At 42.6% G+C, this 21,237-nt stretch overlaps 1 protein-coding gene across 1 annotated transcript; it reads right to left on the minus strand.

The window, feature by feature from the left end:
• Window positions 1–9,417: 9,417 nt before the first annotated feature.
• STMP1 (short transmembrane mitochondrial protein 1) lies at window positions 9,418–16,101 on the minus strand. Its single transcript, XM_076340428.1, has 3 exons — window positions 15,997–16,101; window positions 12,320–12,373; window positions 9,418–9,881 (listed from the first exon to the last, which is right to left on the minus strand). The coding sequence occupies exons 1-3, from the start codon at window positions 16,009–16,011 to the stop codon at window positions 9,801–9,803; spliced, it is 150 nt and encodes a 49-aa protein (XP_076196543.1). The 5' UTR covers window positions 16,012–16,101; the 3' UTR covers window positions 9,418–9,800.
• Between the last annotated feature and the right edge of the window lie 5,136 nt (window positions 16,102–21,237).

The following is a 21,237-nucleotide window of genomic DNA, read 5'->3' on the forward strand; positions in this document are numbered from 1 at the left end:
CAAGACCAAAGTGAGTTGGGACAAAACATTAAACCTATATTGCACATATGAAAGAAAGGAGAAAACTTGTGTATACATAGAACCAGGATCCATAGCAAACCATGAGGAAAATCCACAGGGAGGTCTTCTGCAAAAGCTTTTCAGTCCTGAAAATCAGCATGAGTTAAAAAGAGAGATTAGCTTTGCTCTATCGTTGCTTTCCCTGTGATGCCATAACCCTGAAAAAAACCCCTCCTCCAGATTCTCTGCCTATGGCTTTTTCATGCCCTAGAACAATTGTGTAGGACTTGTAAAACAGGGGATATAGGACTCTCAATGACAGAAGACAAGTATACATACACTGGTGTACTCAGTAGTAGGATATTCAATCCTACCATTGACTCCTACGGTGAATGAAAAGTGAGTCTTATTCCCAAACCTAGCGTTTTATAAGCCTACTTCTTTTAAAGGCAAATTATTATTCTTCTTTTGAGGTGAGTCATCACTGTGTTGGAAAAAAGCTTTCCCAGCTAATGCATATGGCCTGGAAAGAAATACAGCTATCAACTACCAGCTACAGCACTTCAAATGGATAATAGAAACCACCAAACAGATAGGAAGGAGAAGTCTTCTGGGAAGGAGATTTTTTTTTCCCCACAGCACTAGTATAAAGTTTCCAATATTGCGGTACTTGCAATCTCTGCTTTGGAAGGAAGAGCTTCAGAAACAGATAGAAAGTTTTGGTCAATACCTTCTTTCCTTATCAATGTACTGCAGTGGGAGCTTTTTCAGCAGGGGAAGCTGTGACCAGCAAAACCTTACCAGGCCAGCAGACCCATTGCTCTCCTCTCTCTTTGGCTGCTGTTCAGATAGTTCTGCAGTTACGATTCCCCTGACAGAGAAAGTACAGTCTCATCCAAGATGGCACTCAGTGCTGCTCCATGAGTAAGAAGGGAGAGGGCTGAAGCGGAGTGGTGCTGGTGTCTCTCTTCATCATGTGCGTTCACTTGAACATCACACCCACCTGCTCTCTAGCAGCCCAGAGAACAGGAAGTTCAAACGTAGGAAACTGTGACATAGAGCGGCTAACTACCAAACCAAAAGGCCAACCTCTTTATCACCTGCAAAGTGAATGCCCTGTTTTTCTGACTGGATGCCTGTGATACTCAGTAAACCTTCTCTTGTGTCATGTCCTGTTTTTAATCATTTCTTTAATGTCAATGCATTTAAGCTGTATGTTAGGATGATTGGATCTCATGTAATCATGCTCTTTATATATATACTTTAATGATTTTTTATGCTTTCCACTTACAATCTAGGCTCTCTAGATGTTAGTGTGAATACCTATTCTGCATAAATAAAATGTCAATAAAATAAATTATTCACTACTGCATATTCTGGTGCTCTGTGAGAATATATAAATAGGATATATTTCACCTCATAACCCACCAAGCCTTTAGGGAAGTAGTGTTGAGACAGCAGGAGGTGTTGGTTTACTGCTTCTGTCAAAACAGAGGGATCCCACAGACTTGTCTTGGAAATAAACAGATACAGTAAGAGGTCATAGGTTGGCAGAGGGGAAGCAAAATGAGCAAATCACAAAAGCACATCGTAGCCCTTGTACCAAAAGCAGAAGGCAGCATCCCTTAGCAAAACAATTTCTATTCACAGTACTTCCTGTAAATTTGGTTTTGAAAAACAAAGTGCTTCTGTGAATCAATGGCTCACTGCATCCCCATGCCCTCCTAATCCATGAAAGAAGATCTCAGCCTCACTTTTTCAACCCTTCTCACCTCCCTGATTCCCGTGTTCCCCCTATCTTGAGCTTGCTGCTCTGCTGCACCCCAGCATACAAAACTCATGCCTTCCTCTGGGATCCAGATCCTCCACACCACTCCGGCTCCCCTTCCTGGGCGTCTTCCTGCTCCTCAGCAAGCAGATGCTGCTGGGCACAGACCCCGACATGGTGCTCAAAGCAGAGGCACCCCAGCCTCCCTCCCAGCCCAAGCTGCACCCAGCACCGAAGCCGCTGAAGCAGGAGACAGAGGCTGCAACGCCTGTCCACCAAGATGGGCAACTTTCTCGAGGAACAAGCACTTCAGTGGGTGGGGGTGTCTACAGTACCAAGGGTCCTGTCCCCACGCACAAGCAGGACATCTCTTTGTTCACAGTCCCCAAAGTTACTTTCAATCATTCTCCCCCTGCCAAGAAACTCTCTTTCTGGCTTGCTCTCTTCCCAAGGCTTTAGTCGCTCTGTGCCTTTTACTGTGCACTCATCTTCTAATCCTTTTCACTTCACACTTCATCCACCATCACCTTCAAATTGCATAGCTGCTCAGCAACAAATCACTCTCCACCCTCCTAATTCTTATTTCTCCGCTCAGCTCAGCTCAGCTCCCATCAGGCCTTGCTATCCCACACCTTTCCCAGGGGATATGAACATGGGATATTCTCATTTGCAAGCGAGACGAGCAGCTGGCATGCCAATCAGCTTTAGGGAGGTCTAGGATTACTCACAAATCAAACAGGGTGGCCACCAACACTCTTCGGTAATAACACCAATAGCACTAGGTAAATGGAAATTACTTGGTGCTGTGTTGCACATCTCAAGCAATATTTCTTCAGAAACATTGCCATAAGTCTCTGGCATAGTTTGTGTCTCACGAGACTGGTGCAGAGAAATTTGGAGTGGACTTGGGCAAGGAGTTTCCCCAGCAGCCTTCCCTTCTGTATCAGTGTTCTCAGCACGCTTCCATGTCCACAGCTGCTGGCACTTGTCACTGCCATGTCCCACCAGGCATTTGCAGGAAGGCAGTGTGCTGTACTGGCCCTTTCTCCCATATCAGATCAGTCAGTGCATGCACCACAGCCAGATTCTGCCCTTAGACGTACATGTATGATTCCTTTCATTTCACTGAAGACATAAGAAAGTACATGAGAAAGTATTTAGTGGCAGAATCTGAATATCACGAAGGAAAATAGCAGCAGATGAACAACGAGCTTAGGGTTGGGCAAGCTGCATGGCTCATAGTGTGACAGCAATGGGTGCTGATCGCTGCTTTTTTTTTTAATTAAAATAAATGGCAAGTGGACAAAGAAGTGGGAAATTTTCACTGGTAATGTATAGCATACTGTCACCCGATTTCAGATTTGTCTCTACCAATAACCAAAGCTGAAATCTTTTCTTCAGAGGGGAGATAAGCCTGATTTCAAATTAAGCGATTTCCAGATGCTTTCAACATTCAGCACATACATAAAGACCTCAAAACAAAAGTTCTGCTTTCAGCCCAGAATTTAAGATTCCTATCCAAAAAGTATAATCACATTAACTACTAGCAGTATATTATTTTATCTTACAGTTTTATATTACCTTTTACTAGAATCCTATTAAGGCTACATATATATTTTTTTTCACAGTGATATAAAACCTGAACAATTTCACTGAAGTAAACCGAGGTGATTTATACTGAGCAATTCCTCATTCTGTAGCTGACAGAGTAATGCTTTATTTCTCAGGAAAAAAAAGCAGAGCATGATAGCTGTACTTAATACTTGTACACAGGTTGTTCAATTCTCTCTGGTTTGCAGAAAATGTGAATAATAGAATTTAAGACAAGCCCTTATATTTTTTTTCATGCAGTGATTAGTATCTTCCTACTTGGATTGCCTCTTTGAACCCAAAGGTGCAGTTGTCACAGAAGGGCTCTAATCAGCGTGATGAAAGGTTGCAGAATCCCTCTTTTCACACAGAAAACCAACAGTATGTTCCACTCCAGCATTTGGGCTCACGGGGTAGGAAAGTTACTAGTGAAGTTATGGTTTGAATTGGTGATTTACAGGAATGGGGTATTTAGGTATTTTCCAGATGTGTTAAAGACTAAAGCCAGAACTGACTTTGGTGGAAAGAAAGTAAATTTGACCATCTGTGATTAACTTATGTTTCAGGTGAAAAAGCAAATAACCTCCACAGCCATCTTATCTCAGTAAAATTCAGTAAAAATGACCTTGGCTTGGGACTTTGTAAAGTAAAGGTTAGCATATACCACCAAGAAGTATAAGAAATAGAACTAAGTATTTCTTTCTTCTCCCTCTGAGGCAAAAATAAAAAAAGCTGTACAGGAAATTTCTCTATGGAGTTTACCAGCAACATATGCACTCCGATATCCACCATCACTTCCTAATATTCAAAATAATTCTGCATCACATACAGCAGATATTGATTTTTACATACGAATACCAATTCACAATCATGTTTCTGCAAACACAGATATAATCTAGGCTTATGAAACCAACTCATTATTAATTTTGAAAATTCCAATTTCTTCCTTTCCAACATTTCAATTTCGTCAGTAGTCGGGCCATCTGTAATCTGGGCCAACTGTAGTCTGGGCCCTTCAAAGCACATTTCCAGATGCTCAGCATGTATAACAAATCTCTCCAAGAAAGCACACATAGAGGAGTCGTAACAACTGGTGGTGCACACAGCTGCCAGCACCACAGGACAAAGACAAACCACAAAGGAGAACCGCAGTTGAAAAATTCTGCCTTCACAAAGGCAATAAATTTTTTGAGTGATACCACAACTCCCTGCAGCATCACCACTGAGAAATATCCTGTGCTGCCAGATCACCACTACATTACTTTACTCATCAGAAATCACTGTGAAGAGTGATACTCTATATTAACAGGAGTCACGTATCTTTACCTGAATTCATAATAAAAGTTTCTGATGTAGATGATGCTACCTAACGTAAAAACATAAAGAAAAAGAGTTGGCTTCATTAAACTTTTCCCTGTCCTTGAGTAATTCCTCTGCAGTATAACCCATTTTTACAGAAGGCAGCTGGAGGTACTAGTGATTTAACTGACTCGGATGGAGTTAGGAAAGCCAATGCCAGGGCCCTCAGTGTCTTAATGGCCCTGGCCAGTCTCACCTGGGAGGCCTATAGAGGCCCTTCTTGTTACAAAATTGAGAGTCAAGGGCCTATATAGCCACACCAGCTGCAAAAGGAAATCTAAAGAAATGTTGAGGAAGCTGGCCGATGTCATTGTGAGGCCACTCTCTATTGTCTTTGAAAGGTTGTGGTGATCCAGGGAGGCCCCTGAGGACTGGAAGAAAGCAAATGTCACTCCTATCTTCAAGAAGGAAGATTTGGGGAACTACAGGCTGGTCAGTCACACATCGATCCTTGGGAAGGTGGTGGAGCAAATCCTCCTGGAAGCTGTTTCCGAACATACGAAGGACAGGAAAGTGATTGGGAATAATCAGTATGATTTAATGAAGGGGAAATGATGCCTGACCAGCCTGGCACTTGTACAACAAAATGACTAGCTTGGTGGATGAGGGGAGATCAATGTATGTTGTTTGGCAAGGCTTTTGACATGGCCTTCTACAACCACCTCACAGACAAATTGAGGAAGCATGGACTAGATAAGTGAACGGTAAGGTGGATTGAAAACCGGCTGAAGTGTTGGGCTTAAAGGGTTGCGGTCAGCACCACAAAGTCCAGCTGGAGGCCAGTCTCTAGTGGTATACCCCAGGGGAAAATACCAGGGCCAATATTGAATTATTGAACACTGGCATATTTATTAATGGCCTGGACAATAGAACAGAGTGCACCCTTAGGAAGTTTATAGACAATACGAAATTGGGAGGAGAAGTTGATGCACAAGATGGCTGTGCTGTCATTCAGAAAGACCTTCACAGGCCAGAGAAGTGGATGGACATGAATCTCATGAAGTTCAGCAAAGGGAGATGCGAAGCCCCTTATTTGGGGGGGAATAATCCCACACACCAGTACAAGCTGGAGCCAACTAGCTGGAAAGCAGCTTTATAGAAAAAGACCTGGGGGTCCTGGTAGACAAGTTGAACATGAGTCAGCAATGTGCCCTCGAGACAAAGAAAGCCAACAGCACCCTGAGCTGCATTAGGCAGAGCATTCTCCACAGGTTGAGGGAGGAGGTGATCCTTCCCCTTTTCTTAGCCCTGGTGAAACACATCTGAACTGCTATGTCCAGTTCTGGGCTCCCCAGTACAACAGGCACATGGGCATACTGGAGCGAGTCCTACCCAAGGGCCACGAAGATCAAGGGATGGAGCACACATCATGAGACAAGGGCCTGTGGTTCTGTGACATAAAATGGCACCACTGAGCATTCATGTTAGTGAAGTTCTGTGACTAAATCCACCGTCTTTATTTGAGCTCTGGTGCCCAGTAAGCTAATAATTAGCATTTTTGGCATTTCGTGTATTTTCAGTATTAACTCTTCACTGTATTCAATGGAAGATGGTCTACAAAAGCATTAGGGCAGCATTTTCCATCACAAGATAACAGTCTCAATCCACAGTAAATATTTTAGAAGTCTGTAAGTCGCTCATATATTCCTTTCCTCCCCTTTTGCCTCAAACCTTCAGCTCCTACGACATGTCTCAAAAGAATCAATACATGAAAATGGATACAAACGCATTTATCCTAAGAGCTTTTACCAAAGGAAGGAAGACTGCATGTTTTAGCTGCCAATTCCAGCTGTCCACATAGGCATTTTGAACATGCAGAAATCCACAGTACCCATATTAAGTGGGAAACTTGTTCCTAGGTATCTTGAAGGTGCATTCATCCTGTGTGACCTCCTATGATATCACTGCATCCAAAGCCCCTCTGAGCCGTCAGATGCAAGATCTGCATCAAGCAGTCATCACCCGTGCGGACTTCCTGCCTTCTGAAATACAAGGTTAACTTCTAGTATCATCTAGGATAGCCTCAGGCTGAATCAGTTAGGCAAAATGTGATATAGAGTAGATGCAAAGTCGACAAGAACTGTGTTATAATGTTATCCAGCTCTTCAGCTTACTACGTGGGACAAAAAAGACAGCTTGAGCTAAAATGGAAAGTGTTGCAAACAGTGTGAAAGTGTTTGAAGTCCTGTCTTTAATATTAATGAGCATATATTGTTTCTACAGCACTACAGCTGTGGCTGGTCCACTTCATAATCTGATAGGAAAAAAAATATTCTAATATCTACTGGGAATGCTCAGCTGACAGTTTCAGCTCCAAATTACACTTTTAGAGTAACGCAGGCCTGTTTGGCAACAAACATAGAGATTTTGAATTTTATTTCCCTTCTCATCTCTGTGTAAAGAAAGGGAAGAACATAAAGCATGTTTGAGGAAAGAAATAATCCAATTTTAAACACTAACATAATTTTATATGACAAGCAAAGAAATATGAATGGGTTAGAGCCAGTATTTTTCAATACTCTGCTCAAGAATAGGAAAGAACAAACAGGGGAAACAAAAAAACAAAGGGAAGCTGAGGAAAACTAAGTTCATCATATTCATGAAAGCATTAAAACAGCTGTGCAGTGCTGTCTCACCCTATGGAAAAGTTTTTGTGTGTGGAAGACAGTTCCTTCAGTCTGGTCTGAATTCCATAAAAGCCAACGGAAACCCCTTTCAAAGACCAGAGCGTACACTACTACTTCAGTAATAGCTAAACATGGCTGTACTTTATTTGTGAACTCCCTTCACCAAGCACGTTCTTGGCATCTTCAACACATACTGCTACCATAAGGTTTCTGATCACTAATGCTAGGTGGTCAAAATTATTTCTCCCAGTTCATGTTTTTTGAGTGTTTACGATAGGAAGAGTTGGTAGTATAGCTACTAAGATTGGCTTTTAAACTTGCCAAATATTTATTAGCAAAGGCTGAAAGCTTTTCTGTCAGCTACACATTTCAGGGCAGATGGCGAAAGGAAGGAGGGGAAATTACAGGTGAAATATTTCTCATGTAAATATAAATATTCTTTAAGAAGGAGAATCTTTAGATGAGAAATACTTTCCTCAATTGTAGAACTGCATTGTGGAAGAACTCTGCCATCACCAAACTTCGGAAAAGGAAGTGAAAGTTTGGCATAAGGTAATCTTTAAATGTGGCTTTGCTGATTTAGTGAAAACTCCTGAGCTTGGAATCCACCCAGATATGTCTGAGTTAAAGGCTTTGGGGTAGAGGGTGAAAATTACAGCAGGTACATGGGGAGCCCTGTACTTAAAAGCTTTCATGCTATGTTTATCTCAAACAGCACAGTCCACTGGGTCTACAGAGCAAAACAGTTAGTGCCCAAAGCTTGGGATATTTTCCCTCTGAATGTCTCAAGGCCTGTCTCATGGACTAAACACCCATTAGAGATCAAAGCACATCTTCTGGTTTAGTCTCTTCTGAAAGGAATCCAGTCCATGTGCTCTACAGTTTTCCCACGATGAGAATGAAAATGTGGTAAAAGGACAATTCACTTTGAAGGCACAGTCCTTATCCTAACTAAAACACTAAAGGGAGAAGGACTCTAGGTATGCTTTAATCAAGAGCCTGAAGGAGTGGAGGAGGCCGTTCACTGTGCTTGTTCCTCCTACTTGTCCATAGCGGTCCATCACCAGGCATTGTTAATAAAAGCAAGGAGAATATCTTTCTGGTACTTTTCTTTGTCCTTCACATCCTGCAAAAGACTGTCAAGGGGACTCAGTGATTTAAGCCACCTTACAGAGTTGACAGGACTGTTCTATTTTACAGAAAAAAAATTAAATAAATTTTATTTGATAGATTGCTGAATTAATAAAACTTACATCTATTCAAATTACTGGGATATCTTCTTCAGAATTTACAACAGAATTTGTGCAAAACTATAGTTTCCAAATGCAGACTTTGCTTTCCATTCAAACAGAAGACAGTGCTACAATACAATGTGTATTTTCTCACACACGAGGGTTTTTAGTGGCAGCAGTGGGTGAAGAGGAGCATACCAGATAAACAGTAAGGGGGACAGCAGATAAATGGTTCTTACCCTAAGAAAATACATGGTAGACAACTGAACCAAATGCAAAGGCAATGGGCTGAAGATCATGCACAGGAATGAGGAAGTAATGGGAATACCAGACATATCTGATATAAACACTGAGCTCTAATCCTTGTTCCACACCAAGAGACAGTAAAAAAAGCGTACTTAGAACAATTACACAAACTGGATCATTAAGTACATAGAGTGAACGGTTTGGATTCACAATGTAACTGCTGACCTCCATGTGCCCCGATTACAACTTATGGAAGATAACTCTTCTCTCTCCCATCCTCCCCATCACTCCAGAGACATCCCTCAAACAACCAAGCAGAAGGGAGAGAGGAGGAAGAGGCAATAATAGAAGAAACAATGAATTTGAAACGTAGGTTAAAGTTGATGGCCTTTTACACTTTTTGAAATCAGCCATGTTTGTGCAAAGTCTACACTGCTGAAAGTGATCATTTAACATAACGGAAAAAGCAGGAGCTCCCCCCTTCCCTCCAGGTTCATAGTTTGACAAATGAACTTTCTATCTCCAATAATGGAACGTGGATCTTAAGGACAGTGAAGTACCGCTCCTCACAACAAATGACAAGAAACCCTGAAAGTTACTACTTGATGCATTTAATTTTTCTGGCGATGTTCTAAGAACTAGTGTATTACAAAGTGCAAGGTACGCATAGTAACAGGATTAACAGGACTCCAGTTGGATCAGGTAAAAATGGGTTACAAAATATTAGGAAAAGCAATAACAAAAAATACAGACGATCTTATCCAGTCACATATCAGCTGCAAATCCAAATTCTGAAACCCTTGAAAATCAGTCTCAGGAAAAGTTCACGGCTGCTCTTTCAAAAGAATGACATTCCAGTTCTAAGAGACTAAAAGTGGAGGAACCTCCCATGCCAACCCTCTACTTGATCTTTGTTGCCTGAAAGGTAAATTGCATCCTTGATGTATGCACAGAGGTGACTTGGGTAACATTGCTCTCTTAGGACTTGTCGCTGGGAGGTTTCTTCTTAGCTTCCACATCCTTCTTAAAATCTTCAAGCTTCTTTGCAATGTTAGGAATCTTTAAAGACAAAACCAAAAAACAAACAAAAACCACACAAATTAACAAAAAATCCTGAGCTACATGAGCCTCAGCAGGAAAGACAATACCATAAACACAGCAAGAAATTCTATGAAGTTTAAACTGGTTTCTAAAAGGTACTTGCTTCCAGGATCTGTTACCTTGCACAGAGGTTAAAAACAAAACAACATCAAGCAAACAGCAGATGAAAGCACTTCACATGAGGCTTCAAGAAATATTTTAGATTGTTAAGACTAAAAGCCAGCCAGTGGTGATGGGAACAGGAGGGAGGAAAAAAGATCACTTCACAGGAAATTTAGTAAGACCAGTCTAGTTTCCTCACTGAAAGAGGACAAACTGCCAAGAATAAGCCAATTTAAACACTGGTGCACAGACTGTAATAATGACTTTTGGAGGGGAAATCAGATTGCACTATACTGGTCACAAACCAAGACAAAAGAGATGTTCAAGAGCAGCAAATATGTTCAAGAAATTTATGAAGAAATACTTCTCCTGGTCCATCTTGTGGGAACCAAAATCCCCCACTAGGGAATTCTACTGCATTGCAAATTGCCAGCTTTTGCAGTTTCATGCTTGAATGAAAATTCAATTTACCGCTTGTGAACTTCAAAACCTCAGCTTTCTCTTGCAAATAAAAGCATTTTGATAAAGTAATCCAAAAATAAATTTTGACAACTTTAAAAAAAGAAAAAAAAGAAGCAACTTCTAAGGGCAAGGAATAGATTATCTCATGACTCTAGCTAAAATTGGGAATTGACAACGTAGGATTTTACTAGCTAACTGATTAAAACGAAAGTAAAGCAAAGTTCCCACTGGTAGTTGTGAAAAAAATCATGGGCTTTTACTTCATATGTAACCTGACCACAGAGCAGAAGTTAATCCAAACAGACTGCAGTTGTCTCATTGCATGGTTTGAGGCTGATAGTACAGGTAAGATCAAACAGACTGCAGTTCTCTCATTGCATGGTTTGAGGCTGATAGTACAGGTAAGATCATAAGTTTCTCTCTTCCCTTCCCTTTCAAAGTTAAGCTCCATTTGAGAAAGCGAAATTGAGAAAGAGCCCAGCCTGTAACATGCCTGAGTTATAAGCTAAACCAAGAGAAGTCCACTGCTGTCAGCAGAACCCTCCATGCGCTTATAACTAAGCACGTGTGCGTACAGCTGCAGAATTGGGACCTCATTATCACAAGTTTATCTTAGATGTCATCTAAAACAAATTATCTTCAATACCAGCAATAAAATTACCATGTTCATCCTGCAAGTCAGTGTTACATTCCCAGGGAACCATTTCCTGCAAATCAAAAGCATAAGTCCCCCTCTTGTGGCAATACTTTACTAGTGCTGCCAGAAAAGCACTGTACCATGCTTACAATACATATTGATACACCCAAATATGTTTTTATGACTACATTTTCATAACTTCGTAAGACATATATTGGAAAGAAACACCAGCCTTTTATTAGTACTCTTACTGGAGGTGACCGGACAGGAAGCATCACAAAAGTTTGCCCATGAGCAAGGAGCGAAAATAAGAATTCTGCTAGCAAGATGACTTCAATACTAAAGATGGGAGGAAAGCAAAACATAAATGTCATCAGAGATTTGAGCCTCAACAACTTTTTTTTTTAAACTAGGCTAATATAAATTGCATAAGGAAAAAAAAAAAGTATGTTAAATTTCATCAACTCCTCTAGCCTGTAAATAGCTAAGTGGCACTGCTCTTACAAGGGATTCTGCTGACTCTGCAGAAATCAAAAGCTTGTATTGAAGTCTTAGCTCTAAATCTTCTTCTTCTACTCTAACTCTCACAGTGAAAATTCTCAGTTCACTGTGAAAGCTGAGGAAAGAAAGTTCACTTTCTCTCTTTTCTCACTGTGAGATAAGCAAGAAAGAAAGATAGCAGGTCAATATACTGTTTGAAGTAGGAACGGGTGTTGAATTCTCCCGAACAGCTGGCAAAACTTATTTTCATTGCTGGTACAGAGGACAGAAATTTCAGATGCCTTGAAGGATTCCCAAGTAACAAACAGATGTACTGAATGAAGAACACTGTGACAGGCTATCAGAGTCAGGAAACCAGTATTTTAATGCTGGTACAATCCATGAGCAGCTGCTAGACCTTTTCTGTTTCTCCTCTCTCTATCTATGTAGATGCCTGGTTACAGTATCTGTGCTCTAGGGCCCCAACACTAGTTAAGGCTCTCAGCATTACTCTGTCACAGACAAGACGTCAGAGGTAGATGTTTTGGTTCCATTTACATTTGAGTTCATCTGTAACTAAAGTCAATACGATCTGCATTCTGTTCAAATACAATAAACCATCAAAATAAAGACTGGTTTAATCCCGATTGAGGGAAAACAGCCTTATATTTTCAGTTCAGAATAGGTTCAACTCTGAGAATACAAGGATACTCACATCATAGTTTTGAGCCAGATACATCCCAACCACATTGCCAAGAGTAAAACCAAGCTGAAAAGGAAGAAAGGTAGAAAAGAATAGTTAACATCCTTCCATCAGAAGCATGTTGGTTAAAATAAAAAAAAAAAAGGAATATTGCAAGTCATGTGAAGACTAAAGAGTTTCAACTCCACTCCTACTTAATTTCTCACCTTTATTCCAGACAGGTGCAATTTTACCCAACTTCCTCAGCAGGAAAACCTTACCATCATTTCCAAAATACAGCACAGTTGTGTTTTCAATACACATCTCCAAGACTATTTGGATCAGGCTATGATCATCTTTGTCTGCAAAATTCTTTGCATGCCCACAAAGGCAGTAACTCCTATAAAAATGAGGGAGATAGCAGCAGGCACCTACATATCATTGAGCTCTTGGTCCATGCCTGGAAAGCCTAGAGCAACACCCCACTAAAACAACGCTCAATGCTGGGGAGAGACACAGGCATGCAAAGACAGAACACAGTAATACACAGTAACAAAAAGGTTCATAAGCTTGAAAGTCAGAACAGAGGCTCTGACTACAAAGAGATCCCAGTCTCACCTTAAAAGGTTTAAGAATAGAGCTTCCCCATCAACTTAAACTGATGTAAAACTGCTACATTCCTTCTGCAACGACGAACAATTGTGCACCTTCCAGACCCCTTCGCCCCCAAGAGATTAGTTTTCAGCCTAATCCACTCTGATCTAGGGGCTCCTCTAAGGCAGGAAAGCACTGTTGGTTGGAAGCTGGGCACAACCTCTTTTGACAGCTGTGCAAACTCATAGTTGCTGAAGGGTGTCTGTGAAACTGCACCCTGGAAGGAGAACATGAGCGAAACAGAAGCACAGTTCCTGGCCTTGTCCCTACCTGCCAGCTGAGGAAGATCCTCAAGTGTAACAACGCTTTGAGAGGGAAAGAAATTCCTCTCTTCAAAGAAAGGGGATGAGATTTTCTTTCGGCAGCTCCCCAGGGTCCTAGATTTTATTTTTTATTGTTACGTTTGATAATAAGTACATCCTATACTATGAAAGCTCACTTGGCTATTTTGGAAGAAGAGACTTCTAATACTGTGCCTTCATTCATCGTCAGTAGATAAATCACTCTATATGGCAGCTGAGGCCAGTTCTATTTAAGAAAATAGTTATTGCTCATGGTCACTGCTGTCCAAATAAGAATATTTTAAGAAAAATAAAACCACTGTCCACAATAACAACCTTACCATCACATACTGACTAGACATCTTTTCCATGCCCAAAGCAGGACACAGTACAGCTCATCTTTTCAGTGACTCAGACTCCACAAGCACCACTGGTGAAAAGCTAGCTCTAGAAAACTAAAAATGGTTGAAAACTGCCAAATGAACCGTGGCTGCAAGTTACTTCAGTATTTTCTTAAATAGATTTTTGGTCTTAGTCCTTGTTTATTATTACTTTTTAAGGAGCTTAGCTTTAACAATTTAAGAAAAAGTAGAGTTCTTTTTGTGTGTACTGCCTGCACTGGTTATTATTTGCTCTTGTGGTTTTAATTATCAGTTAAAGTAGTACTCTGGGAGACACTAACAAATATTGCACTGGTGTAAACCAGACTTGTGATTCCTCTTAATGCAGAGCATCATTCTAGCAGAGGAGAATTTCCTGTATCTTTAGCACTGTCTGAGAACTCACTTGAAAACACAAACCAGGTTCTTGTTTCTTAGGAGTTTTCTAGGCTTTCACCCTAGAACATTTCCAAAGATGGGACAACTATCATCTTCTGCTGTGTGATAAACCTTATTTGGTACAGATAGCACTGAGATCGGTACTCCCTTTAAGTGTACTCCTTTATTGAAAAGTCTAGCACTGCATTCAAGAGCAATCCACACAGTTACCTTTAATTTTTATAGCCGACAATTCAAGCAGAGGGAAAAAATTCACTATTTTTCAACTCAATTATTTTTCAGTTCAGTTATGTGGAAAGCAAAACATAAAGCCAATTAAAATGTGCATGTTAACGAAGGACAACAGAGCTGATGAGAGTTCAGGGTCTTCCAATTTCTACCCAGCATTTTAAGTTGCACTTTAAACAAATGTTTATTTAATGTTTAACTCTGGATAGCAAAAATATAAGTTTTGCGAGATTATCCCTTTATCTCCCTGCTACAGCCCTAACAAGGGAGAGCAGGAGTCAAACACCCAATCTACACCCAAAGAGGGAAGAAACCCAAAATTAGTACATCTTTTTTCTAACTTTCAGGTGCTAATCAAGAAGTCATAATTAATAAGAGGGTTTTATCTAGCAACAAAAAACATCAGCAGCAAGCAGTAGAGTTGATAAACACAGAAACTTTGAGAGCAGCTATGTGTATTTACCCTTACTGAGTGTTTTCAGCGGAGTGGCGAGAGACTATAAACAGCTACAGAAATGACTGAGGCTTTCATACTTGTTATTACCAAGTTGAGATAAGAAATAGGTCTTATTTATTCACTCCATAAAACCACTCAAGACTCTCCCAACTTACAATAGGCCATCTCTTCTCGCTCTGTATCAACACTTGGTATGAAACTTATTAGCCAGCTAAATTACTCTTCCCCCAACAAAAGATGAAAGAATATCACTTATTGTTTGTACTTACTGGGACATATCTGAACGCAGCTAAAACCCTAGAGTATCCCTCACATCACTAGAATGAAAAACAGGATGCTGTTTCCATGCTTTGCTACAGCAGAAACCAGCATCTTTTTGGTCAGGTAATTTATCTCCACACTTGGCAGTAAAAATGCCATCATTGATTAAGTATTTAATGAAGAGTAGCCAGGCATCTAACCTCAGACACCCAGAAGAGTTTAGGGGAACATACAGAAAGACAGAAAATTAAAATGAGGAAAGTATAAGAACATTTAGTCTATTAATTCTGCTATTCTTAAGGGGAGTTAATGAAAGGCAGTAATGAAACGTGATCCCTTGCCTTAACTTCTATAAATAAAAATCCCCATCTCCAGCGATAAATTTTTAAAGGTGAGCAAAATGCCAAGGACTGAAAACCCCTGCCCTCATAGAAGGAGGGCGGTACACATGCTATGACAAAGAAATTTGAGCAGCAGGAGGGCATCACCGTGAGCAAGCAAAATCTGCCGAATCTCTAAGGCAAACTAAGGGCGCGACTTGCAGAAAAAACAAGGCAGGAACGTCTCACTTTCAGAGCAGTATTAGGGCACCGCTCTGCGGGGAGCAGGGACAAACCCGGCGGCATACAAGCGGGGCGAGGCGACTCAAAGGGTCAGGGCGGGTTTGAAGGAGACGGAGAAGGGAAACCGCCTGAAGCCGCACGCACAAGGATGCTGCGCTGCTGGAGAGCCAGAACTGGGCGCAGTCGCCCCGTCTAAGCAGCTTCACGGCCACGGGGCCGAGTCACGCCACGGGGCGGGAGCACCCGAGGCGCGCAGCGGCGAGCGCGGGGCTGAGGGGGAGAGGCCGCCGCCAGCCCCTCGGGCAGGGGAAGGCCTCCCGCCGGGCCTCCCCGGAGCCGCCCGCGGGGCGCGGGTGCGGGCGGTGACCGCACACAGCGACTTTCCTCCCCTCGCCTAGGAGCGGCCCCGCCGCCGCCGCCGCCGCCCCCGCCCGCCTCGCTCCGCCCCGTCGCGAAATGGAGGCGCCGCCGCCCCGCGGAGCCTTACCAAGAACTGCAGCATGGCGCCCGCCTGCCTGCCTGCTTCCCTGCCTGCCTGTCTGCCGGGGAAGTCAGGCGGGCGGCGGAGGCTCCTCTTCCGGGTGCCGGCCCGCCCTCATCGCCGCCGCCGCGAGGAGGGGTGCGGCCCAGCGCCGTCCGCCCTCGCCCCTTGGGCGGCTCCGCGGCCTCTGCCCTACTAGGCCCCGGGCCTGGGACCCGCCGGAGGGCGACACCTGGGGCGGCCGCTCCCTGCCGCTTTTTGGGATAAGGAACCGCGCAAAGAGGGCGGCGGGCCGTCTTTTAAGGCCTCCCTCCCGCTGCACAGGGAGACGTCTGGTGCCGGCCATCGAGCCTGCCGTTCCCGAGGGGCTGCGCGGGCACTGCCGAGCAGTTAAATGAGAGTCCGAGTGTTTACACCATGGGTAATTTCAAGCTGGGGTCTTCAAGGAAAGATCAGGGGAACTAGGCATCTAGATGTGGGCAAAATCCTGTATGATTTGGATGTCCCCTGCCTCAGTGCTTGGGAAATGTCAGCCTCCCATGCTGGAGAAGGCTGACATAAAGCTTTTTTTTTTTTTTTCTTCCCTACTCGGCACTCGCTAGACCACATCTAGGATGCCCATGGCCACGTTTGGGGTCCCACTGCTGGAAAGACTTGGACAAGCTGGAGCAAACTCAGCAGAGGGCCCTGGAGCTGATCGGGGCTGGTGACCTCCCTGCAAGGAGAGGCTGAAGGAGCAGGAATTGTTCAGCTGTGTGGGGGGACCTAACAGCAACCCCCCAGGGCCCACGAGGAGGGTATTGGTCAGGTGGAGCCATGCTCTTCATAGTTGTGCATGATGGGAGGATGAGAGACAGCAGAGACAAGATGAAACGAGAGGACTGGGCTGGATTTAAGGACGGACTTTTGTCACTTACGGGAGGCAGGCAGGCAGTTGGTCCAGATTGCTCAGGGAGACTGTGCCGTCTCCACCTTTGGAGGTTTTCAAGACCCAGCTGGGTTAAACCCTGAGCAACCCACTAAGCTCAGAGCTGACCCTGCCCTGAGTAGGAGGTTGGACTAGGGACTTCCTGAGGCCCCCTCCCACCTGAATCATCCTATGATCCCACAAGAGCTTTCAAAAAACCTGTGTTCCCTTTTTTTCTTTGCTTTTTTTTTTTTTTTTTTTAACTGGCATGGTTAGGAAATGAAGAGTAGTTGTCCTTTGTGAAACACTGTGGGTTTAGTTTCTTTTAATGGCTACACTTAATTAATTGAGATTTGGGCAGTAAATATCAGGGAGATTTCTGCTGAAAGTCAGTAAGATTGGAGACTTTATTGCAATGTATTTCAAATCTCTTTTTCATATACCATTTCAGATTAAAAACCAGAACAAAACAAAACACGTGGCTATTGTGGAACTATTAGGCAACTGTACGCTGAAACCAGGTTAACTCAAACTAAGCCTCCATTCCCAGAAAGCTCAAATGCTCCATCTAATTGAAAAAATGTAATTCCTGCCTTTCTGGGGCAAGTACCTTGGTGAGGTAAAGAAGTATCTTCTACCCATTTTAGGAAAGGAAGCACAGAAAGATACTAAGTACTTCTTTTTTGGTCCTGGTGATACTGTAGCAAAAAGCTGGACTTGAGACGACTTTCTTCTGAATTTCAGGCTATCCCAAAGCTGCTGTGTTGTGCTTCGCTCCCTGGGCCAGAGCTGACATCTGGAAATGGCATGCGAGGTTCGGATGGATGTGGCACAACAGCCAGGATTGGGATTCCTTGCCTTCTGGAATGGCGCTCCCAGGAATCTTGGAAATAAGCTTGGTTCTGGAAACAGGAACAAATCACCTGGTAATAACTATTTTCCTAACGCTGAGGCCTTCTACACGTGTGCAGGATCAGAGCGCTGAGATAATATTACAGACTCCAGCCTGAGCACATGTCAGAAATCAGAAGGAGGAAACAAGGCTTTTAGTAATAATAATGTTGCCACAGTATCACCACAAGGAGATCAGGCTTTTCCTACTTTCTGCTCATTAAAAATGTTGTTACTATGCTTAGACTATAATGAGTACAACATCAGTTAGACAGTCTTGGCTCAACAGTACTGTACACAGTTGTTTTCCTACGTGCCATGAATTTCCTCTGTGACATTTAATGGGCATCCAAAAATCATTTTTTCCTTTAAAGTAAATCCATTCCATTTACATCAGCCAACGCTGAATCATTTTGAGTTAGAGACTGTAGAGGGTGGGTATGGTAGATGAGCTCAGTCTGACAGCTATAAATGCAACTATCATGCTTTTATAGCTGGGAAAAAAAAAAAAAAAACCCTTCTTTTTTTGAACTCCCGCCAAATATGCCTTCACTTTAGACCAGAGAGTCTCATAAGCAGGCAGCACTTACTCCAGCCTGGGCATTGGTGGTGGCTTGGTTGGAATGCATTTATTTGATCTTGAAGAAGAGAAGGAATCGGGAAGAGGCACACAAGGCTCCTGGTCTCCAACACCACTGATGCTATTCTGGGCAATGTTCAGGGCGTGGAAGGAGTCCATTGTGCTACATGGCACTGGTTTTGTTTTGTCTGCTTGGGGATGGGTTGATTACATGGCCCTCTTTTCATTTACTTTGCTCTTTTCATTCCCTGCTTGTCCTGCCAGAGCATGGTACAAGTCATAATCCTTCTCAGACCAGGGGCTCAGTGCTGTCTGGGTCTTCTTTAAGGTAGCTCTTGCAGCTTCTTCTCTTGTAGCTACCAGCTGTTGCCATAAAGATTGGTAACAGCGTGTGGAGGATAAGGATGGGATGAGAAGCAGCAACCCAAATGGGAGTGCATTGAGCTTGTGTGATACCGAGCTGGCTGCTCTTGGCTGACTACCCCAGGAAAACCTAGGCTCAGTGAGACTGACAACTGATTTACAGCATCTTTGCTTTAGCTCCTTCCACCTTGCCAACACGCATGCATGTTTTAGGAAATTGAGTCTTTTGTGTGGGAAAACAACAGGTCTGAATCCAGAAGTGTGAATATCGGCAGTGTAAAGAAGAACGTAAAAGTCATGGAGCACCAGTGAGATCCTGGGAGCTACTGCATGCAGTCAGTCAAAACCAAAGCTGAAATGCTGAATATCAAGTACAGTGAGTTCTTTAGTCACCTGAAGATGAAACATACAGATAGTCTGATAATTTTGAACAGTAAGTGTGTGCAGGCAAGTTGTAAAGGCCATAGTAATACCCATATGTATAATGAGCAACGTCCTTGAAAACAGATTGTCCCTTGTAACCAAGAATCTTGAAGACTAAGCTACTTAAAATGAGTAAGGTTGGAAAACTCATCTTTCTAACTGAGATAGGGACGAAAAAGGTGTAATTTTTAATACATTTGCTGCTGGTGAAGACTTTCTCAATGTTATCTGCTTTACCCAGGTGCTCTACAAGTATAGTCAAGCCCGTGAGGTATGCAGAATGATTGTTTGTCAGGAAGTACTGGCTATTCTACATTATTCTCAATTGCTAAATCATATTTGAAAATGCATTCATGTTGATTTAATATTGTTTTTAACATGCATGTACAGGTATATATACACTCCACTCTATGGAAGGTGAGAATCCCTTTCTTGAAGGATAATATTTAATTTACCCTGGTTTTTACAATGTTTGCTGGTGTATGAACATAGCAGGACAAGACAGTTTTGTATGCTAGGCCCGGTAGAAAAAGAAGGGTGTTATGCCATTATATTATGAGAAATGCTAACAAAGAAGAGCTTATACTCTTAATACCCACATAAATCTGTGGGTCCGGATGGAATCCACCCCAGGGTGTTAAGAGAAGTGGCTGACATTGTTGGAGGGCCACTGTCTATAATATTTAAAAAGTCATGGAGATCAGGGGACAACTGGAAGAGGGCAAATGTCGTACCCATCTACAAGAAGGGCCCAAAAGAGGGCCCAGGAAACTACACACCCATTAGTCTTACTTCAATCCCTGGGAAAGTAATGGAAGGAGTCCTCCTAGAAACTATTACAAACCAAATGAAGCAGGTGATTGGGAAAAGCCAGCACGGATTTACCTAAGGCAAATCATGCCTGACAGACCTGATCACCTTCTACAACAAAATAACATTTTCTGTCAACATGGGGAGAGCAGTGGATGTTGTTTACCTGGACTTCAGCAAAGCATTTGACACTGTTTCCGACAGCCTTCTCCTGGACAAACTGGCAAGATACAGACTGGACGGGTGGTCTGTGAGGTGGGTAGGAAATTGGCTCACAGGCCTCACTCAGAGAGTGGTGATCAATGTTTTTTGCAGGAAAGACTGAAGGAGTTAGGTCTTTTCTCCCTGGAGAAGAGAAGGCTCAGGGGGTACTTCATCATGGTATTCCAGCACTTAACGGGCAGCTACAAAGAGGATGGAGGTTCTCTCTTCACATGGAGCCACATGGAAAAGACAAGGGACAAGGGGTACAAGTTGCACAGGGAGAAGTTTCCTCTTGATACAAGAAAGAAATTTTTTACAGTGAGAACAATCAATCACTGGAACAACCTTCCCAGGGATGTGGTAGAGTCCCCATCACCAGAGGTTTTCAAGGTGCAATTGGACAGGGTGCTAGATTATCTCATCTAGGCTCCCTTTCCCACAAAATATTGGACCAGATGATCTTTTGATGTCCCTTCCAACCTGGGCTGTTCTATGATTCTGTGATACTAAAAGTGATTTATGTCCCAGGCTGTATAGGTACTTTCCCCACAAACATTTGACCCAGTGAGCGGTCAAGTGGTGATCTTCTCACTCTTCCTTCCAGCTTGCTTTTTCTGTACAGTCAGTAAATATGTTATTATCTGACCTGAAAGCAGCAACAATAAAAGATTTGATGTGAATGCTTGTGATAATTGTGTTGCAAGTGTTTGAGAGTTAATTTGAATAAAGCAGTAGTATTGATGATTTAGCCATGATGAGGATGTAAGCAAGGCAAGGTTAGTAGGGAGGAACAGTATTTTAGCAGTCTACCTGATATCATGAGGGAAAATGGTAAGTCGTTGGCCATAGAAGCCCTTTCTCAGATCTGAATATGATTTAAGTCACAAGATATAAACACTGATTAAAAAAAAGTATTCTTCTTGTACCTTCACAGTAGCTAATACACAACTTCGAATGTAAGCCGCCAGGATGCATACATTTAAGTGTCCTTTTAATACCACTCCTCATTTCCAACGTATAGCTGAAAAGGGGAGTGGAAATCAGATTTCCTTGAGCTAGAAATTCTGTA

This window comes from Aptenodytes patagonicus, chromosome 1, assembly GCF_965638725.1.
Source record: "Aptenodytes patagonicus chromosome 1, bAptPat1.pri.cur, whole genome shotgun sequence".
Taxonomy (NCBI): Eukaryota; Metazoa; Chordata; class Aves; order Sphenisciformes; family Spheniscidae; genus Aptenodytes; species Aptenodytes patagonicus.